Source organism: Apium graveolens, chromosome 1 (assembly GCF_009905375.1).
Source record: "Apium graveolens cultivar Ventura chromosome 1, ASM990537v1, whole genome shotgun sequence".
Taxonomy (NCBI): domain Eukaryota; kingdom Viridiplantae; phylum Streptophyta; class Magnoliopsida; order Apiales; family Apiaceae; genus Apium; species Apium graveolens.
Window position 1 is genome coordinate 179,070,239 of NC_133647.1, and position 25,927 is coordinate 179,096,165.

General features: G+C 36.7%; 1 protein-coding gene across 2 annotated transcripts; it reads right to left on the bottom strand.

Annotated features, from left to right (window-relative positions):
• Positions 1–21,559: 21,559 nt before the first annotated feature.
• On the bottom strand, positions 21,560–25,742 carry LOC141672176 (ATP-citrate synthase alpha chain protein 1). Of its 2 annotated transcripts, none has more exons than XM_074478706.1 (13): positions 25,590–25,742; positions 25,330–25,441; positions 24,098–24,274; positions 23,821–23,982; positions 23,644–23,724; positions 23,383–23,434; positions 23,171–23,285; positions 22,986–23,067; positions 22,581–22,676; positions 22,370–22,471; positions 22,090–22,206; positions 21,881–21,997; positions 21,560–21,794 (listed from the first exon to the last, which is right to left on the bottom strand). In XM_074478706.1, exons 2-13 carry the CDS (start codon positions 25,426–25,428, stop codon positions 21,723–21,725), a joined length of 1,272 nt encoding a protein of 423 aa, XP_074334807.1. In that variant the 5' UTR covers positions 25,429–25,441; positions 25,590–25,742; the 3' UTR covers positions 21,560–21,722. The 2 variants fall into 2 exon arrangements, with proteins under 2 accessions (XP_074334807.1, XP_074334811.1); XM_074478710.1 differs by having other exon boundaries at positions 25,619–25,641.
• Between the last annotated feature and the right edge of the window lie 185 nt (positions 25,743–25,927).

Genomic DNA, 25,927 nt, shown 5'->3' on the forward strand with positions numbered 1-25,927 from the left:
TTGCACCATTGGCAATCTAACTTTTGACAAGTGCCTTTGTGATTTGGGAGCAAGCATTAATCTGATACCGTTGTCGATCTTTAAAAAGCTGGATCTGCCTGATCCAAAACCCACATACATGTCGCTACAATTGGCGGACCGTTCCATTACTTACCCAAGGGGCATAGTTGAGGATGTGCTCGTCAAGGTAGATAAGCTCTTCTTTCCTGCAGATTTTGTTATTCTGGATTTTGAGGAAGATAAGAAGATTCCCATAATCTTGGGGAGGCCTTTCTTGGCTACTGGCCGTACCTTGATAGATGTGCAAAAAGGGGAACTTACTATGCGGGTCCAAGATCAGGATGTGACCTTCAACGTATTCAAGGCAATGAAATTCCCTACAGAAGATGAGGAGTGTTTAAAAGTGGATGTGATTGATTCCGCAGTTACTTCGGAACTCGATCACATGCTAATGACTGATGCATTGGAAAAGGCCTTAGTGGGGGATTTTGACAGCGATGATGAAGATAGCAACGAGCAATTACAATATCTGAACGCTTCTCCATGGAAGCGAAAGCTCGACATACCATTTGAATCTCTTGGTACTTCTGACCTTAAGAATGCTGAAGGGAAGCTCAAACCATCAATAGAGGAAGCACCTACCTTGGAGCTCAAACCATTACCTGAACACTTGAGGTATGCTTTTTTAGGTGATTCATCTACGTTACCTGTTATTATTTCAGCTGACCTTTCAGGTAGTGAGGAAGACAAGCTCTTAAGGATTTTGAGAGAATTCAAATCGGCTATAGGATGGACCATAGCAGACATCAAGGGGATAAGTCCTTCATATTGTATGCATAAAATTCTGTTAGAGGAAGGTAGTAAGCCAACTGTGGAACAGCAGCGAAGACTGAACCCGATCATGAAGGAGGTGGTGAAGAAAGAAATTCTGAAATGGCTAGATGCAGGCATCATTTATCCTATTTCTGACAGCTCGTGGGTGAGCTCCGTGCAATGTGTACCTAAGAAAGGAGGTATCACTGTGGTCGCAAATGAAAAGAATGAGCTCATCCCTACTCGAACAGTTACAGGATGGAGAGTATGCATGGATTATAGAAAATTGAACAAAGCCATAAGGAAGGATCACTTCCCTCTCCCATTCATTGATCAAATGCTTGACAGATTGGCGGGACATGAGTATTTTTGTCTTCTGGATGGTTATTCCGGGTATAATCAGATTTGTATTGCACCAGAGGATCAGGAAAAGACTACCTTCACTTGTCCATTTGGCACATTTGCTTTTCGTAGAGTTTCGTTTGGGTTATGTGGCACCCCGGCCATCTTTCAGAGATGTATGATGGCTATATTCTCTGACATGATTGGAAATAACGTCGAAGTGTTCATGGATGACTTCTCCGTCTTTGGACACTCATATGATGAATGTTTGAATAATCTGCGCGCCGTACTCAAAAGATGCGTGGAAACTAATTTGGTGCTTAATTGGAAGAAATGTCATTTTATGGTGCGTGAAGGCATTATCTTTGGGCATAAGGTCTCTAGCAAGGGTCTGGAGGTGGACAAGGCCAAGGTGGGAGTCATTGAAAATCTTCCCCCACCTAATTCGGTGAAAGAAATCCGTAGTTTTCTCGGTCATGCGGGTTTTTATCGGCGATTCATCAAGGACTTTTCAAAGATATCTAAGCCGTTATGCAATTTACTTGAGAAAGATGTGCCTTTCAAATTTGATGATGAATGTTTGGCAGCATTCGAGACTCTCAAGGAGAGTTTGATCACGGCACCAGTTATTACAGCACCAGATTGGACAGAACCGTTTGAGATGATGTGTGATGCGAGTGACTATGCGGTAGGTGCAGTTCTGGGACAGCGCAAGAAAAATCTCTTCCATGTGGTCTACTATGCGAGTAAGACTTTAAATGAGGCCCAATTGAACTACACCACTACTGAGAAGGAGCTTTTGGCTATAGTCTTTGGCTTTGAGAAATTTCGATCTTATCTGCTTGGTACGAAAGTGACAGTATTCACTGATCATGCAGCTATTCGCTATCTGGTTTCTAAGAAGGATTCGAAGCCGAGACTCATTCGTTGGGTGCTTTTACTTCAAGAATTTGAGTTAGAGATCAAAGATAGAAAAGGTACCGAGAATCAAGTAGCTGACCATCTCTCTAGGTTGGAGAATCCCGATTCTACTTCACAAGATAGGACGTTAATCAATGAATCTTTTCCGGATGAGCAGTTGTTTGCAATTCAGGAGGAAGAAACATGGTTTGCAGATATTGTAAACTATCTTGTCAGCAATATAATGCCGCTTAATTTGACATCCGCTCAAAAGAAGAAGTTTCTGCATGAGGTGAAGTGGTATATGTGGGATGAACCATATTTGTTTAGACAGGGAGCTGACCAGATCATCAGGAGATGTATCCCGTTCTGTGAGACGGAGGGGATATTACGAGACTGCCATTCCACGGTTTATGGTGGACACTATGGAGGTGAGAAGACGGCAACTCGTATTCTGCAAGCAGGTTTTTTCTGGCCTACTTTGTTCAAGGATGCTCATCAGTTTGTTTTAAGGTGTGATCGTTGCCAAAGAGTGGGAAATTTGTCAAGGAAGGATGAGATGCCATTAAATGTGATGCTTGAAGTCGAGGTCTTTGATGTATGGGGAATCGATTTCATGGGGTCTTTTATCTCGTCTTACAATAATCAGTACATCTTGCTGGCAGTCGATTATGTCTCAAAATGGGTCGAAGTTAAAGCTTTACCGACAAATGATGCAAAGGCAGTGCTAAATTTTCTTCATAAGCAAATTTTCACAAGGTTTGGAACGCCTCGGGTAATCATAAGTGATGAAGGATCGTATTTTTGCAACCGTAAGTTCACTTCTATGATGCAGCGTTATAATGTGAATCATCGAGTAGCTACTGCCTATCATCCGCAAACAAATGGTCAAGCGGAAGTGTCTAACAGAGAGATAAAGCGCATTCTAGAGAAGGTTGTTTGTCCGTCAAGGAAGGATTGGTCTTTAAAGCTCGATGAAGCTGTTTGGGCTTATAGAACAACATACAAAACTCCACTTGGGATGTCACCGTTTCAGTTGGTGTACGGTAAGGGATGTCATCTACCGGCGGAGCTTGAGCATAAGGCCTACTGGGCATTGAAGAAATTGAACCTGGATTTAGATGCAGCTGGTAAGAAAAGAATGCTTCAGCTTAATGAACTTGATGAATTTCGACTGCAAGCGTACGAGAATAACAAAATGTATAAGGAAAAGGTGAAGAGGTGGCACGATAGGAAGCTACATCCTAAGTTATTTGTGCCAGGGCAACAAGTTCTGTTATTCAACTCTCGGCTCCGACTTTTTCCTGGGAAGTTGAAATCAAGGTGGTCTGGACCTTTTATTGTCAAAACTGTGTTTCCACATGGAGCGGTGGAAATTTTTGAGAATGATTCGGACCAAGCATTCAAGGTTAACGGTCAGCGGTTGAAGCACTACTATGGGGACATGGCAAACCGAGAGGTGGTTAGTGCCATTTTGTTGACTACTTGAGAAAGGTACGGAACGTCAAGCTAATGACGAAAAAGAAGCGCTGCGTGGGAGGCAACCCATGAATTGTTGTTACAGGAACCCTTAGAAGTTAATAACCTATCCAAAAACACAAAAAAAATCAGAAAACAGGGGCTGGAAATTTTTTTTTCCAGAGACCCTCTGCGCGCCCGCGCAGCTATGCTGAGCGGCCGCGCAGCTTGCTGCGCGCCCGCGCAGAAATGCTGAGCGGCCGCGCAGGGGTCGAGTTCTAGAAATTTTTTTGCAGTTCAGAAAAAAAAACAAAAACACAAAAACCCATCACAGCCCATAAACCCACGAATTCTTTTCCCATTACCCCATGATTTTATCCCTCAACCCCACTCCTAATCTAATTTAACCTACTCCACACCCTATATATACATACACCTATCCTACATATCTCCCACAAACTTCCTACACTTAAACCCTCTCATAAACATCAAAAATCAGTTCTTACACACTTTTATTCACAAATCAATGGCACCCAAGAGAGCACGCACTATTGACAGCAGCAGCACAGTTCCTACTGCTAATTCATCAAGGGGTACTGCTGCAAGGCCTCGGTTAACTGACAGAGCTGCGGAGGAGGAGTACACTAGGCTGTTGGGGAAGCCGATTCTGAAGGAGAGGGGGTTTTTACCATCAGGGAGGGATGGTGAGTTGTTGCCCATGATTGCAGAGAAGGGGTGGATAGCTTTTTGTGAGTCACCCGAAGCAGTACCGATAAGTGTTGTTCGTGAGTTCTACGCGAACGCGAAGGCTGAAAAGAATGGGTTTTCTGTAGTTCGTGGGCTGACGGTTGATTATCATCCTGCGGCGATTCGCCGTGTGATTGGACAGCGAGAGAGAAAGCCCGAGGAGGAGAACTGGAATGAAAAGACTGCTGAGGATTTTGACTTGGATTTGATTTGTGCGACTCTCTGTCGACCGGGCACAGTTTGGAACCGCAGTCCAGCCAATAATGAGTATCGTCACTTTCCGGCGATCGCCATGAACAGGTATGCCCGTGCATGGAATGCATTTATATGTGCTAATATTTTGTCTTCTTCACATGCACACGAGGTCACAGTTGAGAGAGCACAGTTGTTGTGGGGAATTCTGAATGAGGAATACTATGTGGACCTTGGTGAGTTTATCTACCAAGGAATTCTGAAGTTTTTGAGGGGAGCAAAGCATATGAACATCCCTTATGCATCCACGGTTACGAAGCTATACCGAGCAGTAGGAGTGAACTGGCCGGCTCATGAGCAGTTGCAGTTGCCAGCAGCTCCGATAGATTCCGGCACTCTGAATGGGATGCAGGAGTGGAACGCTGGTGAGCCTGAGGAGCATGGGCTGGGTTATCGTCTTCCAGGAGGACGTCCAGCATGAGGTGCTACTATGGCTAGGCCAGGGCGTGGTGAGGCTGGTTCTTCGAGAGCTCAGGAGGGTGCTGGGATGGGTGATGCCCAGTATAGGAGGCTTTCACGGCGGATGGATGCCATGTATGAGACGCAGAGCAGGTTTGCTCAGGAGCTCACTCTTGCGTTAGGGACTGCTTTTCGAGGCCTTGGAGCTGATATCCAGTGGCCAGTTTTTGGTGAGGACTCTGCATACCCGCCGCCTGATACTCCACCCACTGAGGGTGATGATGATGATGACTCCGAGTAGGTATACCCTGTGTTCCTTTCTACTACCTTCACTGAGGACAGTGAAGATTTTAAGTTTGGGGGTGGTAGTTAAGGAATATTTTGTGTGTGTCATATAGCTGCATATTCATGATAGTTAGTTCATATAGTTGCATAATTTTTGCCATATAGTTTTTTTTATATAGCTTTATTTGTTTGTCATATCATATAGCTCACACATATACCATGATCCCTTTTGCAATGATTTATCGACTGAATTATGATATTGATGCGAGTGTAGTGATAACATTAAAGTGATATTAAGTTGTGTAGGTTGATATGCATGCTAGAAGCACTTGTATTTTCACTAAGTCTTAGAGAATGCTTAAGGGCTAGATTGTTGTTATGATCTGATTAATTTTGAGGATAATCTATTTATTATGCTTAGAATTTGATAATAGGTTCTTAGTGGTAAAGGCATGAAAAAGAAAAAAAAATGGAGTAAAAATGAAATTTGTTGCTAGTTGTGGCTAGGCGTCAAATGGCTAGTAGCCGACTCGCATGTTATGCGAGTAGTCTAGGGTTGAGCAAGATGGAGCGAAACGCACTTGTTCAGAAAAGAAAAAAAAAAGAAATTTTTTTTGCATAATTGATCAAGAGTGGGCTCTTTGGTATTCGAGTTATTAAGTTCTTAGGGGACTTTGTGCCTAGTGACCTAAGGCTTTTAGAGTCTGGGATCCGCTAACCTAACGCTCGTTACATGGATACCATTGTATAAGTCTTTTGTGGACCTCACTCATTGCACGGTCAAATAAGCATTTGAGTTGTAAATAAAAAGCACGATTCCGTAGTAAGCTCCAGAGTTCTTGTAGTGTTGTATATCACTTTGTGCCTAGAATTTTTATTCTTTGTATAATCGTAGGATTGCCTTGAGGATAGTCTAGTCATAGTAATTGGTCTAGTTCCGAAGCATATATGTTAAGCATTTGCACACACCACGTTTCTGGCTGTATGTCCGTTTGCATGAGTTTATTGATCTTTAGTGTCTAACTGCATTCGTTGAGACGTGACAATTTGGTTGGTTAATTGTAGTAAGGGGGATCGTTGCATTTTCATATAGATTGCATTCATGCATATTTTTTTTTATTTTGAGTCTGTGACGCTTGAGGACAAACATCGATTTAAGTTTGGGGGTGTGATAAGTGGCATTTTATACCACTTAGAACGTCTTAAAGTGGCTTAAATTGGTGTCTTGAAATCAAGTATTTTATGTATTTGATGCGTTTTTCTAGTGTTTATGCATTTCAGGGTATTAGTTGCATTTCGGAGGAGGAATCATCAAGAATAAGCCTTGGCATGTGTTCACCATTGCGAGAGGAAAAGAACGGGCAGATTACGGCGAAGAAACGGAGCAAACCTGGAATTTTTCCAGTAGGGTCCTGCGCGCCCGCGCAGCAATTCTGAGCGGCCGCGCAGCAGCCTTGCGCGCCCGCGCAGAAATGCTGAGCGGCCGCGCAGGGTCGGGGAAAAAGCTGAATTATTTTAGACTTCTACTTCTGTTTGGCTTCGAACTTCTATGTAACCTGAGTTTTATGGGACTATTATATAAGTAGATTTGAGACGTTTTCATAGAGAATAAGAAGGAGATTATGTTTTAGATTGTGTTTTGCGCAAGAAGCGAAGGAGATAAGGAAGAAGACCGATTTAGCACACTGCAGCGAAGAGGAAGCATATATTCTTGTGATTCTTGTTTCGTTGTAACGTTGGATGCTAGTTTTCTTGCTTTGACTTATTTATCTTGTGACGTACTCTGTTTTAATATAATTAGTTTAGTTATTATTTTCTTGTGTTGTTTATCATGATTTCATATGAACCCATGATGGCGATAAGTTCTATTATGGGCTAATCGTGATCATGGGGTTGCAACGGATTTATTATGGAATTCTTTAGTTAATTGTTTAATACTTTAGTGTGTGATGATTGCATGATATCTAGTATTGGTTGTGCGTATTCGTCTTATGTGCGTCGCGAACATATAAGATAGGGTGTTAATCTCTTGTGAAGCGACGGTGGATCTTGAGATTTAGAACTTGCCATGCTAGCATAGGTTCATGTACGTTGTGCATGATTAGTGGGTAACTCTAACAGTTTTATTTGCCCTATGTAATCAAAAGGAATAACTTGTGCTTAAATCGTTGTGTTGTCAATTTCTGTAGACATATAGGAACTCAACATAATTGATGACTATTCAACTTCTATCTTAATTGTGGATGCTTGGTAGAATGGTATTAGTACAATGAAAGTTGGCTTTTATCAGTTTCGTGTTATTCGATTAATATCATCACTGTCACATGCTAAAGGTAATAACAATGGCTATAGAAGGAAGTAATAATGAAGTTGTGATCTCATGAGTGTTTTTTTATTGATAAATTGAAGTGTTAGTTAAGTGGTTAATTAAGTAATTAATATTTAATCAACAATTTTAAGTGTTATTATCTTAACATTGAGAAGTAATCATACATTGGTGAGTGAGTTTAATTAGACAATAACTTAGTCTGAGTCTCTGAGGGAACGAACTAGAAAGTATTCTATATTACTTGCGAACGCGTATACTTGCGTGAATATTAGTGCATGTTTTCGCCCTAACAATGGCCATGATGAAAACTGTTGAAATTCAACGGAAGAGATTGAGCATGGAATGACGTGATAGAAAGCTGTCACATTAATGCACCCACGATATTGCCACGTGTACGAACATAAATTGAGGTATGACCAAAGCAATCGTCCTAGGATTTCTTCACCCCAAGATGGGCCTAGATTGATATCCATCGGCCCTCCCGAATGACATGGACATGTTGGATATGTGCCCAATATGGCCCAACGAACGAAGGCTCATTTGACAATTATGCTATTGAGACGAAGGCCCAACAGGTCCAGGAACCGAAGGCACAGTCAGCTCATCCGATTGAGGCCCACTTCTACTCCAACCGTTAGGATTACATAATCATAACGCCCCATTTTCACTCCTCTTCATTATTAAGGTGTAACAGACGAAGCATTAATATGGAAATCGGGTATAAAACCCCTGGGAAAGTAGGAAAAACACACACTCATTCTCTCAAACACTCTCTACTTTCTTGTATTCCTCAAACCCACTCTACAACCAGATTCTCATTCTCACACCGGAGGTGAATCGGGGGGATAATCTCTCGCATTCTCTTCCCTTTCGAGTTTTTCCCAATTATATTCGAGGTGCTCACTGCTCATGAATAAACACGTAATCAAGCTAGAAATATATTTCGTTCAAGTTACAAAAAATTGAAGATCTTTGGTTTGGTCATCTTCTTGATGGTTATCAAAATATTATATGAATTACTAGATACTTATTATTTCTCATTACATGCAAGAAGACGGGGAACAATATATAAACTTGTGGTCGTAACTTGATGTTAATATATTAGGTGAAATTCTTAGAAGTCTCTATCTTGCTGACCATGCTCATTTTCATGTTGTTCGCAAGAATTGGCTGGCTGCTCATCCCATTAATACTATAAAACCATTATGATGGTTTTTAAGTTTTGATCATTCACTTACACCTGTGACCAGGCGGTTTGAATTCCAAGTCTTTGACCCCTCATCTTCTAACCTAGTTTCATTTTATAGTATATTCTTGACCAAATTTGGTATTCCATCTTCTTCTGATATGAATTTTGCAGCTTCAGTCAAGAACAGTTGGTTACTTATCTGCGCCCATGAACGAAGATTGTTTTTTTGAAATCGTAGATACATCTTATTGTTCTCTCCTTTGACTAGAAAAATCACCACCCTCCCTAAATTCGACTATCCGCGTCATTTTAAATTTAAATCAATATTTTCCACCCAACCTGATATACCAGATTGTGTCTTCTTTCTTTTAGACACTAGCAATGCTGATAAGATTACTCTTTTAACATATTAAATTGGTGATAAAGAATGGAATGTTAAACAATTCGACACAGTTAGTAGTTTTGTGCCTTGTTCTTGCAATCTTGTCTACCTTCGTGGAATGACGTACATTTTCTCTCCTTGTGGACAACTAACTTCCTATAATATTGTTGATGGGGAATTTAAGTTTGAAAGTTTGATTATAATTTTTTTTCTAAATTTCCATTCGTCGAGGAGACTGAAAGTGTTTGAGTTGAATGGAGAGCTGATGATGCTATATTTGGGTTTTCATGCAAAAAAGAATGTCACTTCGCCCGTAGGAAAACATTGTATTAAAAGATATAATTGGTCAGAGAAGGTTTGGATTCCTATAAGCACATTAGACGATAAAACATTATTTGTTAGTGTCAAAAACATTGAAGTCACAACAATTAATAAAATGGAGATGAGGAACAACAAAATATTATCAAACAAGATATATCACTTTTTAATGGTGGATGCCTTATTTATAAGAGAGGCTGATGCTAGATATCAGTTGTATTGATTAATAATATTAATTACAGAGAGTTTATTTATAGATTACATGGTACATATCTAAACTATACAAGATAACTGTGAAGAGAGGAAATGAAAGGATAAGGAGTTATCATTCTATTGAAACTGCAAGTCTGGGTATTCCGTGATTTAGATGTTCACACAAGATCACATTTGGCTATTATGCCCGCTCAAGATGGACGCTCCATTGGTGACTTCAAGCTTGGACCTGATTGGCATAAATCCTTGTTGCGGAAGTGGTTTTGTAAGTATGTCAACGCACTGATCTTTGGTATGCACATGACTAACCTGAAGAGATTTATTGCTGAATCTTTCACAAATAAAGTGGTAGTCGGGTGAGATGTGTTTCATGCAAGAGTGAAAAATTGGATTTGAGCATAAGTAAGTTTTCACCAGTATTTTCGCAAAAGATAGTTGAGGTTGGAGGCTTGATGCCTAGTTCTAGCAGCAGATTTTAAACACAAAATATTTCAGCAGCAGCAGCATGGCAACTGCTTTGTACTCGGCTTCTGTTGATGATAGTGAAATTGATTTTTGCTTTATATATTTCCGGGAAATAGGATTAGAGCCAAAATATACCACATAACCTGTTGTAGAACGACCAATGTCAGGTTCTTCGCCCCAATCAGAGTCACTAAATGTACTTAGAGTAAGAGCAAATTTTTTAATTTAAAAATAAGCCATGGTGAATTATCCCTTTCAGATAACGAAGCACTCATTTGAGGGAACTACAGTGTAACTCAGAAGGTGCGTGCATATACTGGGATAATATGTTTAAAGCGAAGCAAATGTACGGACGAGTTACACAAAGATATTGTAACCCTCCTACAAGTTGGTGATATGGAGTCGAATCTATAGTTCCTGAGCCATCAAGATAAGTGAGGCGTGTGGAAGAATGTTGGGCTTACTGAGCAGACCTAATTCCACATTAGTATGATATTGTCCGCTTTGGGCCGAGCCCGCACGGTTTTATTTTTGGGTCACTCCCAAAAGGCCTCATACTAGTGAAGTTATCTGGCAGCTTATATTCTAGCAAACTGCCCCTCCCACTAACTATGTGATTAACTATTTCCTTGGCACATGCCATGCGATATTGGGATAACAAATCTGTGATTTGTCTTGCTTGAGAGAGAAATAAACAAGTGGTAGTAGAAATTATCTCAACACCAAGAAAAATTATTTAAAGGTCCAAGATCCTTAAGTGATAACTTGTTGTCAAGTTGCTAGACAAATTGATCGAGGAACAATGAGTTGTTTCTGGTAATTACAATATTATCCACGTAAACTAGAAATAAACAAATAATTCCACTAGAATTATAGATAAACAATGAGGCATCAACAAGTGAATTCGTAAAGTCACACTCTAATAAAAAAAGTTTTAAGAGAAATGTACCAATCCCGTGGTGCTTGCCTGAGACTATAGATAGCCTTACGCAAATAACAAATAAAATTTGGAGTCGAAGGATGCATAAAACCAGGTGGTTGCATCATGTAGACCTCATCATCTAAAGTGCCATTTAAAAATGCATTATTAATATCTAATTGTCGAAGAGGCCAACAATGGGTCAAGGCTATATAGAAGATTATTCTTATAGTAGCAGTTTTGGTGACAGGACTAAAAGTCTCTGAATAATCTAAACCTGGACGTTGTTGAAACTCTTGGCGACAAGTCGAGCTTTGTACTTGTTTATAGAATCATCCGGATTACGTTTAACACGAAAAATCCACTTGCAAGAGACCACATTTTGGATTGTGTATGGCCCTAAATCCCAAGTCCCATTTTGAATTAAAGCATCAAACTCTGATGACTTGGCCAGTTGCCATTTAGGGTCTTTTAGTGCTTGTGTAACACTAGTTGGTTCAAGAGCCTGAGGAAGATGATGGGTTGTAGTATAGTTAATAAATGAAGGATTGAAGTACTTGGAGTTACGCTTACATGGTCGTGTTGTCCTTGGATCCATGTATGGTACTTCAGAAGAACTCACTTGTTGAGGTGGCATGACTGAAATGTGTTTAACAAGAGCACTTGTAGAAAGATTCGATTGTGGTGAAGAAGTATTAGAACCAGAACTTGAATCTGTTGGGTGCTGGAGTAGAACTTGAATCTGTAGATGTATTTGAGTGGTCAGAAGTGGAGTTTTCGGAGGTACCTGGAGGTGGTTGCGCCTGCGATTGACATTCAGGAGTAGAAGGTTGCTGCAAGAATTTAGTGTTGAGCAACAATGGAGAGCTTTGTGAGGGACAGATAGGTTGAATATTGTCAGCCAAGGTGGTCAGGGAATGGGAAGTCAAATCTATTTCGGGAAAAAATGATGTGTCCTGAAATGGAAATATATGCTCTACAAATTTAACATGCCTTGAAAAATATAAATGATTTATTTTAACATCGAGACATTTATAGGAAGATTTGTTTGGACAGTACCCAAGAAAACACAAGGTTTTGAGTATGGCTGTAGTTTAGAGGACACATAAGGACGCAACCATTGATAACAAAGACATCCAAACACTTTAAGTCTGGAATAATTTGGTTTTTTCTTGCAAAGTAACTCATATGGACTCTGATTTTGTTTCAATTTTTTAGGAATCTGATTGATCAGGTAAGCAGCAACAATAAATGCATGTGACCAATATTTTAAAGGGACGGAAGCATGATGCATTAACGTACGACCAGTGCGTACAATATGGCAATGACGACTTTCAGCCTGACCATTATGCTCAGGAGTGTGTGGTGGGGTTTTGAAATGAGAGATACCAAAAGAACTTAAAATTGGCACTAATGCTATATATTTGCCATAATTGTCTAAATATATTGATTTAATAAGCAGTTCAAAATGTTTTTCCATAAAAGTTCTGAACTGGATGAAGATTGTTTTAGCATCGGACTTTTTTTCATGGGATATAGCTAAATATACTTTGTGTAATGGTCCACAAATAGTATATAATACTGAAATTTATCTACTGACTTAAGTACAGGCGCTCAGACATTAGTATATATCAATTCTAATGGTTTTGAACTAGTCATTAAAGATGCACCAAAATATAGTTTTTGACTTTTATTACAATAACATGAATTACAAGAGATTTCAGAAACTGAATAAACTGAACTAGCCAAATTATTGGAATTTAAAATGAACCCAAGAATTGAAAGAGCTGAATGACCAAGACGGTTATGCCATGACTTGAGACTTGAAAGCTGGGTGTTGTTTAGTTGTAATGTGGTTGATGGAAAAGCATAATACACATCATTTTTGTTCTCCCCGCGTAACATAATTTGCACCATTTTGAGATCCTTGACCTGAAATTGGAATGGAAAGAATTCCACAAAAAATTGATTAGTCAAGCAAAGTTTTGCAACAAAAATTAAGTTCTGGTTTAGAGAACGAACACACAAAACATTGTTCAATGTAAGAGTTTTATAATATGCTGGTAGTTTAATTGTGCCAGTGTGTGTGATTTTTAACCCTGAATCGTTACCAATTAGAATCTCGTCTAGTTCTTCATAATCAGAATATATGGTAAAGGAATTCGGATCATTGGTGACAAGGTGGGATGCGCCGATATCAAATAACCATTTTGGTGAAGTCTGGGAACTCATCATGGTGTTTTTGCTTGTTAAAGTTGGAGTCTGAATACCATTTTCATTAAGAAATCTAGCAAGATGGCGACACATTCTTTGGTGTCATGACCTTTTCGTTGACATAATTGACAAAAAAACTTGAACCTTGTTCGGAGTGAAAGATTGTTGGGGTCGACTGTTCCACTGGCTGGAGTTGCGGTTGGAAGGTGAACGATGAATATGCATGTTAGTGTTGAAACGAGCACCTGATTGTTGGCGATATGAAGGAGCACGTGACTGTGGGTAACTTTTCTGTGTGAAATTGGCCGTGGCGATGATGGGTTCAGAAGCAGGAATTTTGGATTTAAAAGTTCGCTCACAATCTATAAGACTGTCATGTAATTCATCAAAACTCATAGGCAGCGGGCGAATTTTAATAGCATCTAGTATCGAACCGTATTCAGCACCAAGTCCCGCAAGTACATGGATAACTAGGTCATCATCTGCAATGGGGTGTCCTGTAAAAGCAAGCTCGTATGCCGTTGAACGAACATCTTTGAGATATTCTGGAATAGATCTGACATTACAAGGATTATCATGGAGATGAATTTTCAGAGAGATTACTCTTGATCTAGATTTGTTAGCAAAGAGGGCTACAAGCCGAATCCACATTTCATGAGAGGTTTCTACTGTGGATATTAAAGGTTGTATAGGTTCATAATATGATCCAAGAATAGCATTTATGATTACTTTATCTTGCCGATTCCATATCGAGAAGAGAGGATTCAGTTTGCCATCATTTTGGAGTCTCGCTGGTGGTTTTAATGATCCATCTATGTATCATAGATATCTAAAGCAATGAGTGCAGAGTTGAGTTGCGTGCGCCACACCAAAAAAATTGATTCAGTGAGTTTGGTAGATAGGTGTGTCGGAGCATTGATATGGATAATGGATATGCCACAAGTGATAGTTATTTCAGTGCTGGTTTGGGTGCTGATTTCTCCGGTCATCATCGTTTCTACTTGAGCTGTGAAGAAGGTGTGTATTTGTAGGTATGGATCGATTTAGGAGGCTATGTAGCTCTGATACCATTAGAGAGACTGATGCTAGATATCAGTTGTATTGATTAATAATGTTAATTAGAGAGAGTTTATTTATAGATTACATGGTACATATCTAAACTATACAAGATAACAGTGGAGTGAGGAAATGAATGGATAAGGAGTTATCATTCTGTTGAAACTGTAAGTACGGGTATTCCGTGGTTTAGATGTTCACGTATTTGGCTGTTAATTTACTCCACGGAGGATGGTGAATTAGTTGAATTCAAGTCTATTACTTCAAACTTGTTGGGAGATGATTCCGGTGATTTAACTGAATAGAAGAATAACTATAGTATTACATTTTCGGATACGAAGAAGTCAATTTATTGGCTAGAGCCTCCTTCTGTCCATTTTTGCTCCTCGTGAAACAATCATGGTAGAGTATTGAGTACTTTTTGGTGTTAAGGTAACTATAACCGTTTTCGAATATTTAAAGTTATATCCATCTTCTTGACATCCATCCTTGTCATTATGCTTGTTCATTTTGAATATATCAAGAAAAATGTTATAACTTACATGAAAAACATGACAAATCATGGGCTTGGGTGAAGTAACTTGAGCAAGTAGGCTACTAAATTATATTTTAATCGCAGAAGTGATGAAAGGTCTTATGAACAAATTAAATGTATTTCATATTGTGGAGATTGTATGATTGAATTAGGACCCCTAGCCTAGAGGATACCCCTCTCATCTTGGTATAAAGATTTAGTGTTTAAGTTTCTGTATAGGCATTACTTAAAGTTTTTTGGTTGAAATTTGTCTCTTTTTTTGTTTCTTACTAATTAATCAACATGGTTCATATATGCCTAAGACTGTAAATTAGGTTCAGTCTGCAAGTTGGAGAACTAAGTTCCGAAGGTTGTCTGATTGCTTTCATTTGTTTAATTGTTATCTGTTTGCTTTCAATTTGATATATTAGCTCTGCTGAATTTCATCAATAACTTGTGTATTTTGCAATGATGACTCAAATTTGTCCGTACTCCGGAAAAGGATAGGATAATCAGCACCGTGACATACTTAAATCTCACTCCTAAATTATAAGCTTCCTGACTCTCATGCAGGCAGATGAAAGAGGAAAGAGTTTTAAGAAATAGAGTAAAATATGGTCACAAATATTTAAGTAATATTTGTGCTACTTCTTATGATGGTCCCGATTAGCCTTTTCATGTGAGTGTTCATTCTTCCTTGGGCTCTTTTGCACTACACTTGAGAAGCAAAGGAAAAAATTAACTTGCTCTATTTGATACTATGATGATTGATGGACTTGAACATGTGGTGCTAATATGTCCTTAGGCTGTGTGCATTTGTTCTAAATTATTTGACCTGGCAATATGGACCCAAAACCATATATTCGGTCCAGACCAAACCAAAATTTTAAATTTGGCCCAAAAATAATTCACATATTTTATTTGGATTTAGTTGGTTTAAAAGTCACATATTTTTCCTACATATAGACCTAAATATGGATCAAATGTATGATATCCATATAACATATTTTCAAAAACATGACTTCGAAGTTCGACCTGAGAACTCAATTGATGATTCAGCGAGCAATATTGTAAATCTCTCTCTCTGCACGTCTATACACCTAGGTCCTAAAATTATTTCTAACATTAAATTAGAAGAATCTCTAATTGATTTACCTTTTATCTTCGAGCAAGATTTGGCTGATTTTTGTCCGTATTCTCAAGTTCAAGTTGCTTATCTGGATGTACCTACAAACACCTATACATACAGAGAAACACACATCTTCACTTTTTCTGTTTGACGGGGTTATTTTTAATATTTGGGTATGTTGAATTTATGTATATATATATGTTTGATTTATGTATGTATATTTAAGTCTGTTTGTCAAATTGTGTACAGTGTACTAAATGTGATAGCTTATGCATATTTGTTTATATTTTATTGTATGTATATGTATATGTTATTATTTGGGCAGTCTAATTTTAATGTACATATCTATATTCTCTTATTTTTTGTTGGTTTGATGTAGATTTAAAGTTATAATGGAAGAAGAACAAAGTTCGACCACTAGTAGACCTACAAAAAGGTTTAAGAAATCCACATCAATAATTTGGGATTTATTTGATAAGTTTACGGAGAATGGTATACAAAAGTCTAGGTGTAAAAAATGTGATCAAGTATATATAAGTGAACATGGTACCTCAAATATGTGAAAGGATATGTTTTCAAAACATGGAGAAGTTGTGCCCGGTGATGAGCTTGAAATTGTTCCTTTTGAGCAAGGTGTTTACCATGGTTTGATGGACAAATCAATAGTATAACATAATTTTCCCTTTAATTTTGTTGAGTACTATTATGGAATTCGGAAAATGCATAGGTACTTAAATCACAAAGTACAAGACATTTCGAGAAATACTATAAAAGACGATATCTTGGATATATATATATATAGGATTAAAAATAGAAAAATGAAACAAAAGTTAGAGTCTTTATCTGGGAGAATATTTCTTACATCTGATTTATGGTCTTCATCAACCATGGATGGGTATTTATCTCTTACTGCACATTTTGTAGATGGAAATTGGGAATTGCAGTCAAGGATCTTAAATTTAAGATTCATGCCTCCACCACATACTGGACAATTATTGAAAAAAAATTATTAGTTTGCTTAAGGAGTGGGAAATTGAGAGAAAGGTGTTTTCATTGACTCTTGATAATGCTTTTGCAAATAATTCTTTCGTAAAGATTTTGAAAAGTCATTTGAATATGAATGGTGTCTTGTTTTGTGATGGAGATTATTTTCATGTGCATTGTGGTGCACACATCTTGAATTTGATTGTTCAAAGTGGCCTTAAAGTTGTAGATGATTGTGTAAGTATAGTTAGAGAAATGGTAAAATATGTCAGAGGAGCCAAATAAAGGATGATAAAATTGTTGTTAGTCAACTTTCAATTAATTGTAAGAAGAAACTTTCTCAAGATGTTCCAATAAGATGGAACTCTACTTATGTTATGCTGGAGAGTGCATTATAATACAAGGTTGCCTTATCTCAGTATGAATTAGTAGATAAAAACATGGGTTATTTAACAGATGAAGAATGGTCCAAAATTCATAAAATTTATCAATTTTTAAAGCCTTTCTATGATATCACAGTTCTATTCTCGGGAAGTCAATATCCAACTTCTAATATTTACTTTCATGGAGTGTACAAGATACATTCACTTATTAGCAATGAAATTCAAGATGAGAGTAGTATTTTATATCAAACGGCATATAAAATAAATGAAAAGTATAGAAAATATTGGAAGAATTATAACTTGATATTGTTATTTGCCGTAATATTGGATCCTCACAAGTTAAAGTTCATGGAGTATGTCTTTAGAAAGATCTATCCTACAAATTATTCTGAAAAAGTTAGACATGTCTATGATAAGATGGAGGAGCTTCACTTGGATTACTATTGAATATCAAATATTTCTTCAACATCCACCACTTCTTGTCCAACAGTTATTAACGAAGATCATGATGAAGAAATGGACGATATAGATGTAAGCATTTTTCTTCGATCTTAGTGTTCATTTTATACACTTGTATATGTGCTTTAATTCTTGTGCTAACTTTATTTCGATGTTGTAGGAGTTTGAATCAATTTTTTGTGAGAATGACTTACAAAATGAAACTAAATCACAACTTGATTTATACTTGGAAGAAAGTAGGATGCTAGAGTGAAACTTGATGTACTTTCTTTTTGGAGATCAAATAAAAGCAAATACCTCGTTTTATCTGATATGGCACGAGATATTTTAAGCATGTCGGTAACTGTTGTTGCTTCCGAGTCTTCTTTTAGTATTGGAAGTCAAATTATTAGCAAGTATCGTGGTTCTATTACACTAGACAATGCAGAGGCGTTGTTGTGCACTTGCGGTTGGTTATATGGGGCTAAAGGTAAAGTTAATACCATTTTAATTTGTTGCATTATTTAATTTCAACTACACATTATTTAGTTTTCAATACACATTATAATGTAATTATTGTAATTTTTAGGGATGAAGAAAGTGATTCGGAAGATTCCATTGGCGATATTGAGAAGCTTGTACTTAGTTTGCAGACTCCAGAAAATTGATGTTTAGTTTTATTTGCTATTGTAAAATAATATGCTTATTTACTGTTCTGTTCTATTTCATGTACTTGGAATTTTTTGAGCCATTTATCGTATCCCAGACTATAAGCTTTAATATTATTTGCAAGACAAATAATTCTTGAACTATGGTGCTGAACTTGGTTCAGACACCACCTTGTTTAATACTTAAGACTTATTATACTTGCTGAGTATACTTGCGTTAATATAGGAAATTATATAGTTAGATTCTAGTAGTTCATGTCTCTTATCTTAAATTTACTTAATTACTTTCTATATGTAGGATTTGTCCATTAGGCTGGAAGAAGATAAACCAATGACAGTGATAGGGGCAGAAGTTAGGAACAATTCGAAGATGGTGCCTCATCCAGATTGCATGCATTGCGTCTTCCATGACAGCTGCTTCTAGGATTAATCAAGATCCTACTTTCTAATATATCTGCACAACTCTAGCTGCTATGTAAATGGGATTTGGTTAACCATTTGGCTACCTAAGATGATTTTATTTTTGCTATAACTTAGCTGCTATATGTTTCTTAGAATCCGTAGAGAAATATTTTCAGTCTTTTTTCTTGAAAAATCCTCTCTTGTTTATTTTTTGTTCAAAGAAAAAAATGACTAATTCTTCAGAACTTCCGAATAGTAGCAAAAATGCTTAAGAAAAACACAGTCTTTGTGATTTTTGTGGAGATTTAAGAGTTGTTTTTTACTGCAGAGCTGATTCTGCTAAGCTTTGTTTAAAGTTGGAAGTCTGGGATACGATAATGGCTCAAGAAAATTCCAAGTACATCAAACAGAACAGAACAGTAAATAAGCATATTATCTTACAATAACAAATGAAAACATTAATTTTCTGGAGTTTGCAAACTAAGTACAAGCTTCTCAACATCGCCAATGGCATCTTTCGAATCACTTTCTTCATCCCCAAAAACTACAATAATTACATTGTAATGTGTATTGAAAACTAAATATTGTGTAGTTGAAATTAAATAATGCAACAAATTAAAATGGTATTAACTTTACCTTTAGCCCCATATAACCAACCGCAAGTGCATAACAACGCCTCTGCATTGCCCTGTGTAATAAAACCATGATACTTGCTAATAATTTGACTTATAATACTAAAAGAAGACTCAGAAGCAATAGTAGTTATCGGCATGCTTAAAATATCTCGTGACATAGCAGATAAAATGGGGTATTTCCTTTTATTTGATCTCCAAAAAGAAAGTACATCAAGTTTCACTATAGCATCCAACTTACTTGCTTCAAAGTACAAATCAAGTTGTAATTTAGTTTCATTTTGTGAGTCATTTTGACAAAAAATTGATTCAAACTCCTACAACATCGAAACAAAGTTAGCACAAGAATAAAAGCACATATACAGGTGTATAAAATGAACACTAAGATCAAAGAAATATGCTTACATCTATATCATCCATTTCTTCATCAAGATCTTCGTTAATAACTCTTGGACAAGAAGTGGTGGATGTTGAAGAAATATTTGATATTCGATAGTAATCTAAGTAAAACTCCTCCATTTTCTCATAGATATGTCTACTTTTTCAGAATAATTTGTAAGATAGATCTTTCTAAAGACATACTCCACGAACTTTAACTTGTAGCGAGGATCCAATATTACGACAAATGACAAATTCAAGCTATAATTCTTCCAATATTTTCTAAACTTTTCATTCATTTCACATGTCGTTTGATATAAAATACTACTCTCATCTTGCATTTTATTGTTAATAAGTGATTATATCTTGTACACTCCATTAAAGTAAAGATTAGAAGTTGGATATTGACTTCCCGAGAATAGAACTGCGATATTATAGAAAGGCTTTAAAAATTGATAAATTTTATGAATTTTGGCCCATTCTTCATCTGTTAAATAACCCACATTTTTATCTACTAATTCATATTAAGATTAGGCAACCTTGTATTGCAATGCACTCTCCAGCATAACATAAGTGGAGTTCCATCTCGTTGGAACATCTTGAGAAAGTTTCTTCTTGCAATTAATTGAAAGTTGACTAATAAATTCTGCCAATTTTATCATCATTCCTTTTGCTCCTCTAACATATTTTACCATTTCTCTAACTTTACTTACACAATCATCTACAACTTTAATGCCACTTTGAACTATCAAATTCAAGATGTGTGCACGACAACGCACATGAAAATAATCTCCATCACAAAGCAAGACATCATTCATATTCAAATGACCTTTCAAAATCTCTACGAAAGAATTATTTGCAAAAGCATTATCAAGAGTCAACGAAAACACCTTTCTCTCAATTCCCCACTCTTTAAGCAAACCAAAAAAAAATTCTGCCAATAACTGTCCAGTATGTGGTGGAGGCATAAATTTTAAATTTAAGATTCTTGACTGCAACTCCCAATTTTCAACCATAAAATGTGCACTAAGAGATAAGTTCCCATTCATGGTTGATGAAGATCATAAATCAGATGCAAGACATATTCTACCAGATAAAGACTCTAATTCTTGTTTCATTTTTCCCTTTTCAACCTTGTATATATCCAAGATATCAACTTTTATAGTGTTTCTCGAAATGTCTTATACTTTGTAAATTAAATACCTATGCATTTCCCGAATTTCATCATACTCGACAAAATTAAATGACAAATTAGTGTACTGCTGATTTCCCCACCGCCCCCATCTCATTCAAGTACTTGAGAACAATGTATGCAAGTTGAAACGAGTTTTTTTTTTTTTTGCCAAGTTAGAAATTTTATAAACACTTTATGTATTGTATAAGAAGAATGATGTAAGTTTCAGGATCCGGATTGACGCGGATTTGTATAGTCCTATTTCACTAATAACATGTAAGGAATTCATATAAATTTAATAATTATTTAACATTTTGTTTTTAAAAAGGTAATTCATTAAAATCAGCCTCTATCAAAAAATAGGTACTACTAAATTTTTAATATTTCGTCTATGTAATAACATAGATAAATTGAGCGTGATAAAATATTCTTAAGACTAAGAACAGTACAAACGGCAATTTGGTCATTTTTTCAAGAAAATGTTGTTTATTTGTTACATTTCTTAAAAAGCACAGCACGGTAGACTTTTATGATCGATTTTAAATGTAATATTCCCAGCAAAGCAGAGTAGGGAAAGACAACAAACTGGCTCATTTTTATTGAACTGAAATTTTCCAGAACAGAATCCCACATCAAGGCTACAGAACAGAATGTCAGTAACACTGAATTAAACATGCAGATTACAAGATTACAACCAAGACGAGAACTCGTATAAAGGCTGGTACAAGACGTGCGATATTCATGCAGCTGCACTAATGCAGTCTATTGCCTGTTTGCATATCCCAGTCATTGTTTTTTCTGGTCCATATACCTACAGGAGAAGATGGAGGAGATAGTTGAGATTAATTTGTAATTCCCTGCAAAAAAAAATTACGAAACACCAGATTTGTGGTATACCTCAATTGGGATGCCAATTTCTTCTCCAAGGGCCCTCATTTTTGCAAGACCTTTTTGGTAGTTTGGACCTCCTCTCCTCACATATATGTGCATTCTGGCAGCTTTAAGCTTTGATTCCTATACAATTGATGCCCAAAACAATGAATTACACATACAGGGGAAGCAAAACGACAAGGCAACGAGCATGATCCGTAAAATTATACACTCACCTTCTCCTTCAGTGCACGAATGATGCCATTGAATGTAGCAGCAACATCTGTAAAGTTGGCTATTCCACCACCAACTACAAGGGCTCTCTTACGGCCATCAGGATCTGCAGTTGCACACTGTAGACCAGAGATTAATGGGATAACTATATTCAGGTACGACGATGAAATCGAAACTAAGTTTGGATATACTTAAAACTCATTCAAGAATTGTTTTGAGTGCATTTATTTAAACATTTTTCCCATTATAATGCAAATTAAACATTGTTAGGAGAGTCCTTACATCAATCACAACTCGAGCATATTGCAAAACCTCCTCTTCATTTGGCGCTCCACTATATTCTGCATAGTTTCCAAGCTCTTCAGCAAAACCAAGATCTCCAACCTAAACAGACAATTACTATATGAGGCTAGCTAATTTAATTTAAAATAGGAAACATTGATGGCATTATCAAATGATCTTAACACCCCAAATTGTCAAATGGAACACAAACCGTATCCGCATAGATGACACTGGCACCTCCCCCAGCAACCATAGTCCAAATTCGTCCTTTCGGATTGAGAACAGTGAACTTCAGAGAGGCACTTGTCTGCAGAAGAAATTGTGAAGGCATAATGGTTTAGAGTACCTGATTTGTCTACCAACTAAATTGCTCTGACTAGCTAGACCCTTGTAATAGTATCATAATATTAAATGGAATTTAAAATTCACATGCGCTTTCGTCTCATTTTTTAGTGTCGCCCTTATCCCACCATTCCATCAATTAACCAGCTAAAGTGCATGATATTTAACATTATTAGCATCAAATTAACAAATACCAGCCATAGATTGAATTGTTTCCAAGAGAAAGAAGATTTTCTTAAAACAAACTTGAGAAATTTAAGAGAACCTATAATACCTTCTCATCTAGCCCATGAATAAAGCTCTCGGTAGAACTCATTACTCTTCCGAAGGGCAATGGGAATTCAATATTCCCCCACCTACAAACAGAGACATTTAAGGTAACATTATAAGCCCTGGTACTGTAAAGCAAAATGTACAAGGATCCAGATTAAATCATCAACAAAATAGGATGAAACGCACTTCTTGAAGTTCTTGAAAGCAGCAGTGTCATCAAGCTCTCCTCTCATGTCTAGAGGATAAGGTTTCTCATCAACCAAAGTAAAAGGATTCATTTCAAGGAAAGTGAAGTCCAAATCTAGCATAAGAGAAAACTTGGAATTTAGAGGGCAGAGGCCACATTGGGAAAGGGCGGGAACAAAAACTATTGAAATAAATTAATCAGTTTACAATACCTGCAAATACAATAAATATCACTTTGATGAACTCCTCGATCACACTTTTGATCTGCATAATTTGAAAAGGCCAGAATAGAAACTTTAGACACAAATTAAAGAGAGGGATTTATAATTCCCTGAACTCACACACTATGACCATAAGGGTGCATTTACACAGGAAAGACTTCCTTCTATACAAGGAAACCGTAACTGCTCATGAAAGAATGAATAATAAGAAAGAGCAGCACATTCATTTCTATAGTTTAACTACTAGCATACCTCCAAGGGGAGAGTCGCAACCAGTGGAGCACAAATATCAGGTGTCATTGACACGCCTGTTGGAACAAATATAGTTTTAACCTGAATAAGAGAAAGGTGCAGAACAAGTTACAACTTCAAAATAGAATTGCATGCAGTTTTACCAAAATCTTTAAATCAGTTTTACATTCTGAGTACCTTATCCCAGTTCTCTTCAATATCAATTCCACCACATTCTGAAAAGCTTATGCTACATCCAAGTCGATCTGAGACCATATTTAGATAAAATTCTTCATTGTGTGGAACAAATGGTTCAACAATAAATGTTGTGATGGGTCCTTTGCATCCTCCCATCTCAACCTGAACATCAAATCGATAAGACATGATTATTATACAGATTTTAGCCTAGGTGTTAGGTCTATGTGTAGGTAAACTAACAGTAATTCTTAAACCTAGAAAATAACTGATAAAATACCTCTTTCCCAAGTCGCTCTTTCACAAAGGCATCAACTTGAGCCAAATCCAAATCCAATGCAACAAGCCCACTTTTTCCACGCTTTCCAAATAACATATCAGGTTTGACAACCAACTTGGAGGAGGAAAGCCAAGGTTCCTTTTCTACGAGCTCATTGATATTAGTTGATTCCGTAATCTAATTCACCAAAAGAAAAGTTATTACACCATTCAAATACGATGAAGTACAAATATCACATTGGAAAATTGTCATTCTAAGTTTTCGAAAATAAGACACACCATTATTGTTAAAAGAAATTATAAAGGCATTCAGCTTTCTGGATCTAGGTTTTAGGCTAAATCACTTCTTCCTCTTCTTACCTTGTCAATGTGTAGATTTATACATGGGATAAAGTACTACATTTATGCAGCAGTTAAAAGAAGAGTTTCATTCCAACTCCAAATATATTACTTCTGACCAATCTAAAGTCTAGCCCTTATGAAAAACAAGCTCATTCCAACTCCAAATTGTTACCCTTGAACCAATCTAACATGTTTTTCCTTTATTAAAAAGCTCATTCCCTACAACAAACTTACATTCTAAATCTGATCGACAAAATAATACTAATCCTAAACCAGCTGACAATGTTTCTGGTAAAAAACAATCACAATGACATATCACCACGGATGTAACTTTCATCATGATAGTCAAAATATCTTTATTTATCCGAGATTCATTCTGTACACTTCAACTTCTCCATAAAATTAACAGTTTCTAGCTCAAGCTCCGCAAATAATGATAATCATAAATTCACAGACACACACAAGCATACTACATATATTAGTATGTGTAATGTGACAAACACGCATCAAAATCTACCGACAAAACAACATACTTGAGCACATTTAGTACCAAGTTCAGAACCAGCAATCCTCGTCCACAACAAAAATTTAACCTTACAATCTAAATCCGATGCACGAAAACAATGCTAATTCCAGGTAACAAACAATGCCAGTTCCAAAACACAGCAAACCGCAACTCAAATGTACCGAATCAAAACACCTCTACTCACCTAACTCTGTCATCATCAACTATTTCATTACATTTACTGATTTACATCTATTTATCTACATCTCCATCCAAATCATCGATACAAATCTAACAAGTATACACACAATGTAATCTAACAAACAATAAATCAAACAAAAACACGAAAAAAACACGACACGAAAAGTTTCGAAAAAACAATATACTTGAGCAGATTTAATTGCAAGCTCAGCACCAGTAATCCTCTTATAATGCTCCTTCAACAACCTCTTCGAATCGTACTCTCTGATCTTCTTTCGCGCCATTTCTCTCTTACAACTACACAAATTCACACAAATCAATTATAAACACAAACACACACATATATACATACAAACAATCAATTTAATCAGATCTACAGTAGTTGAATCACATCAATTACATTTGTTTCAGATCTAGAAATTACAAAATGAAGATCCATACTTACATTATACGTATGTATAGGTGGGAGATTACCGTTGAGAAGATCACAGAGATATAGGTAAGGTTGGTAAGGAGATGAGTGAGTGAGGCTTCGTGTATTTATAGACTTTAAATACTTTTATTCTATTATTTGTTTTTATTAATAAATTTATAGTTTGGAATAAAAGAGATTTTATACTGTTTCTTGTAATGTTGAGGGTTCGAATTTATAATTTTTTTTTGGAATGGTGGGGACGTGGGGTATATTATATACATTGTCGAATTGTGTTTTTATAAAATAATTCTGTTATAATAATAAATTTTAAAATATACTCGTAGAGTCCTTGTAAGTGTGAACTAGAA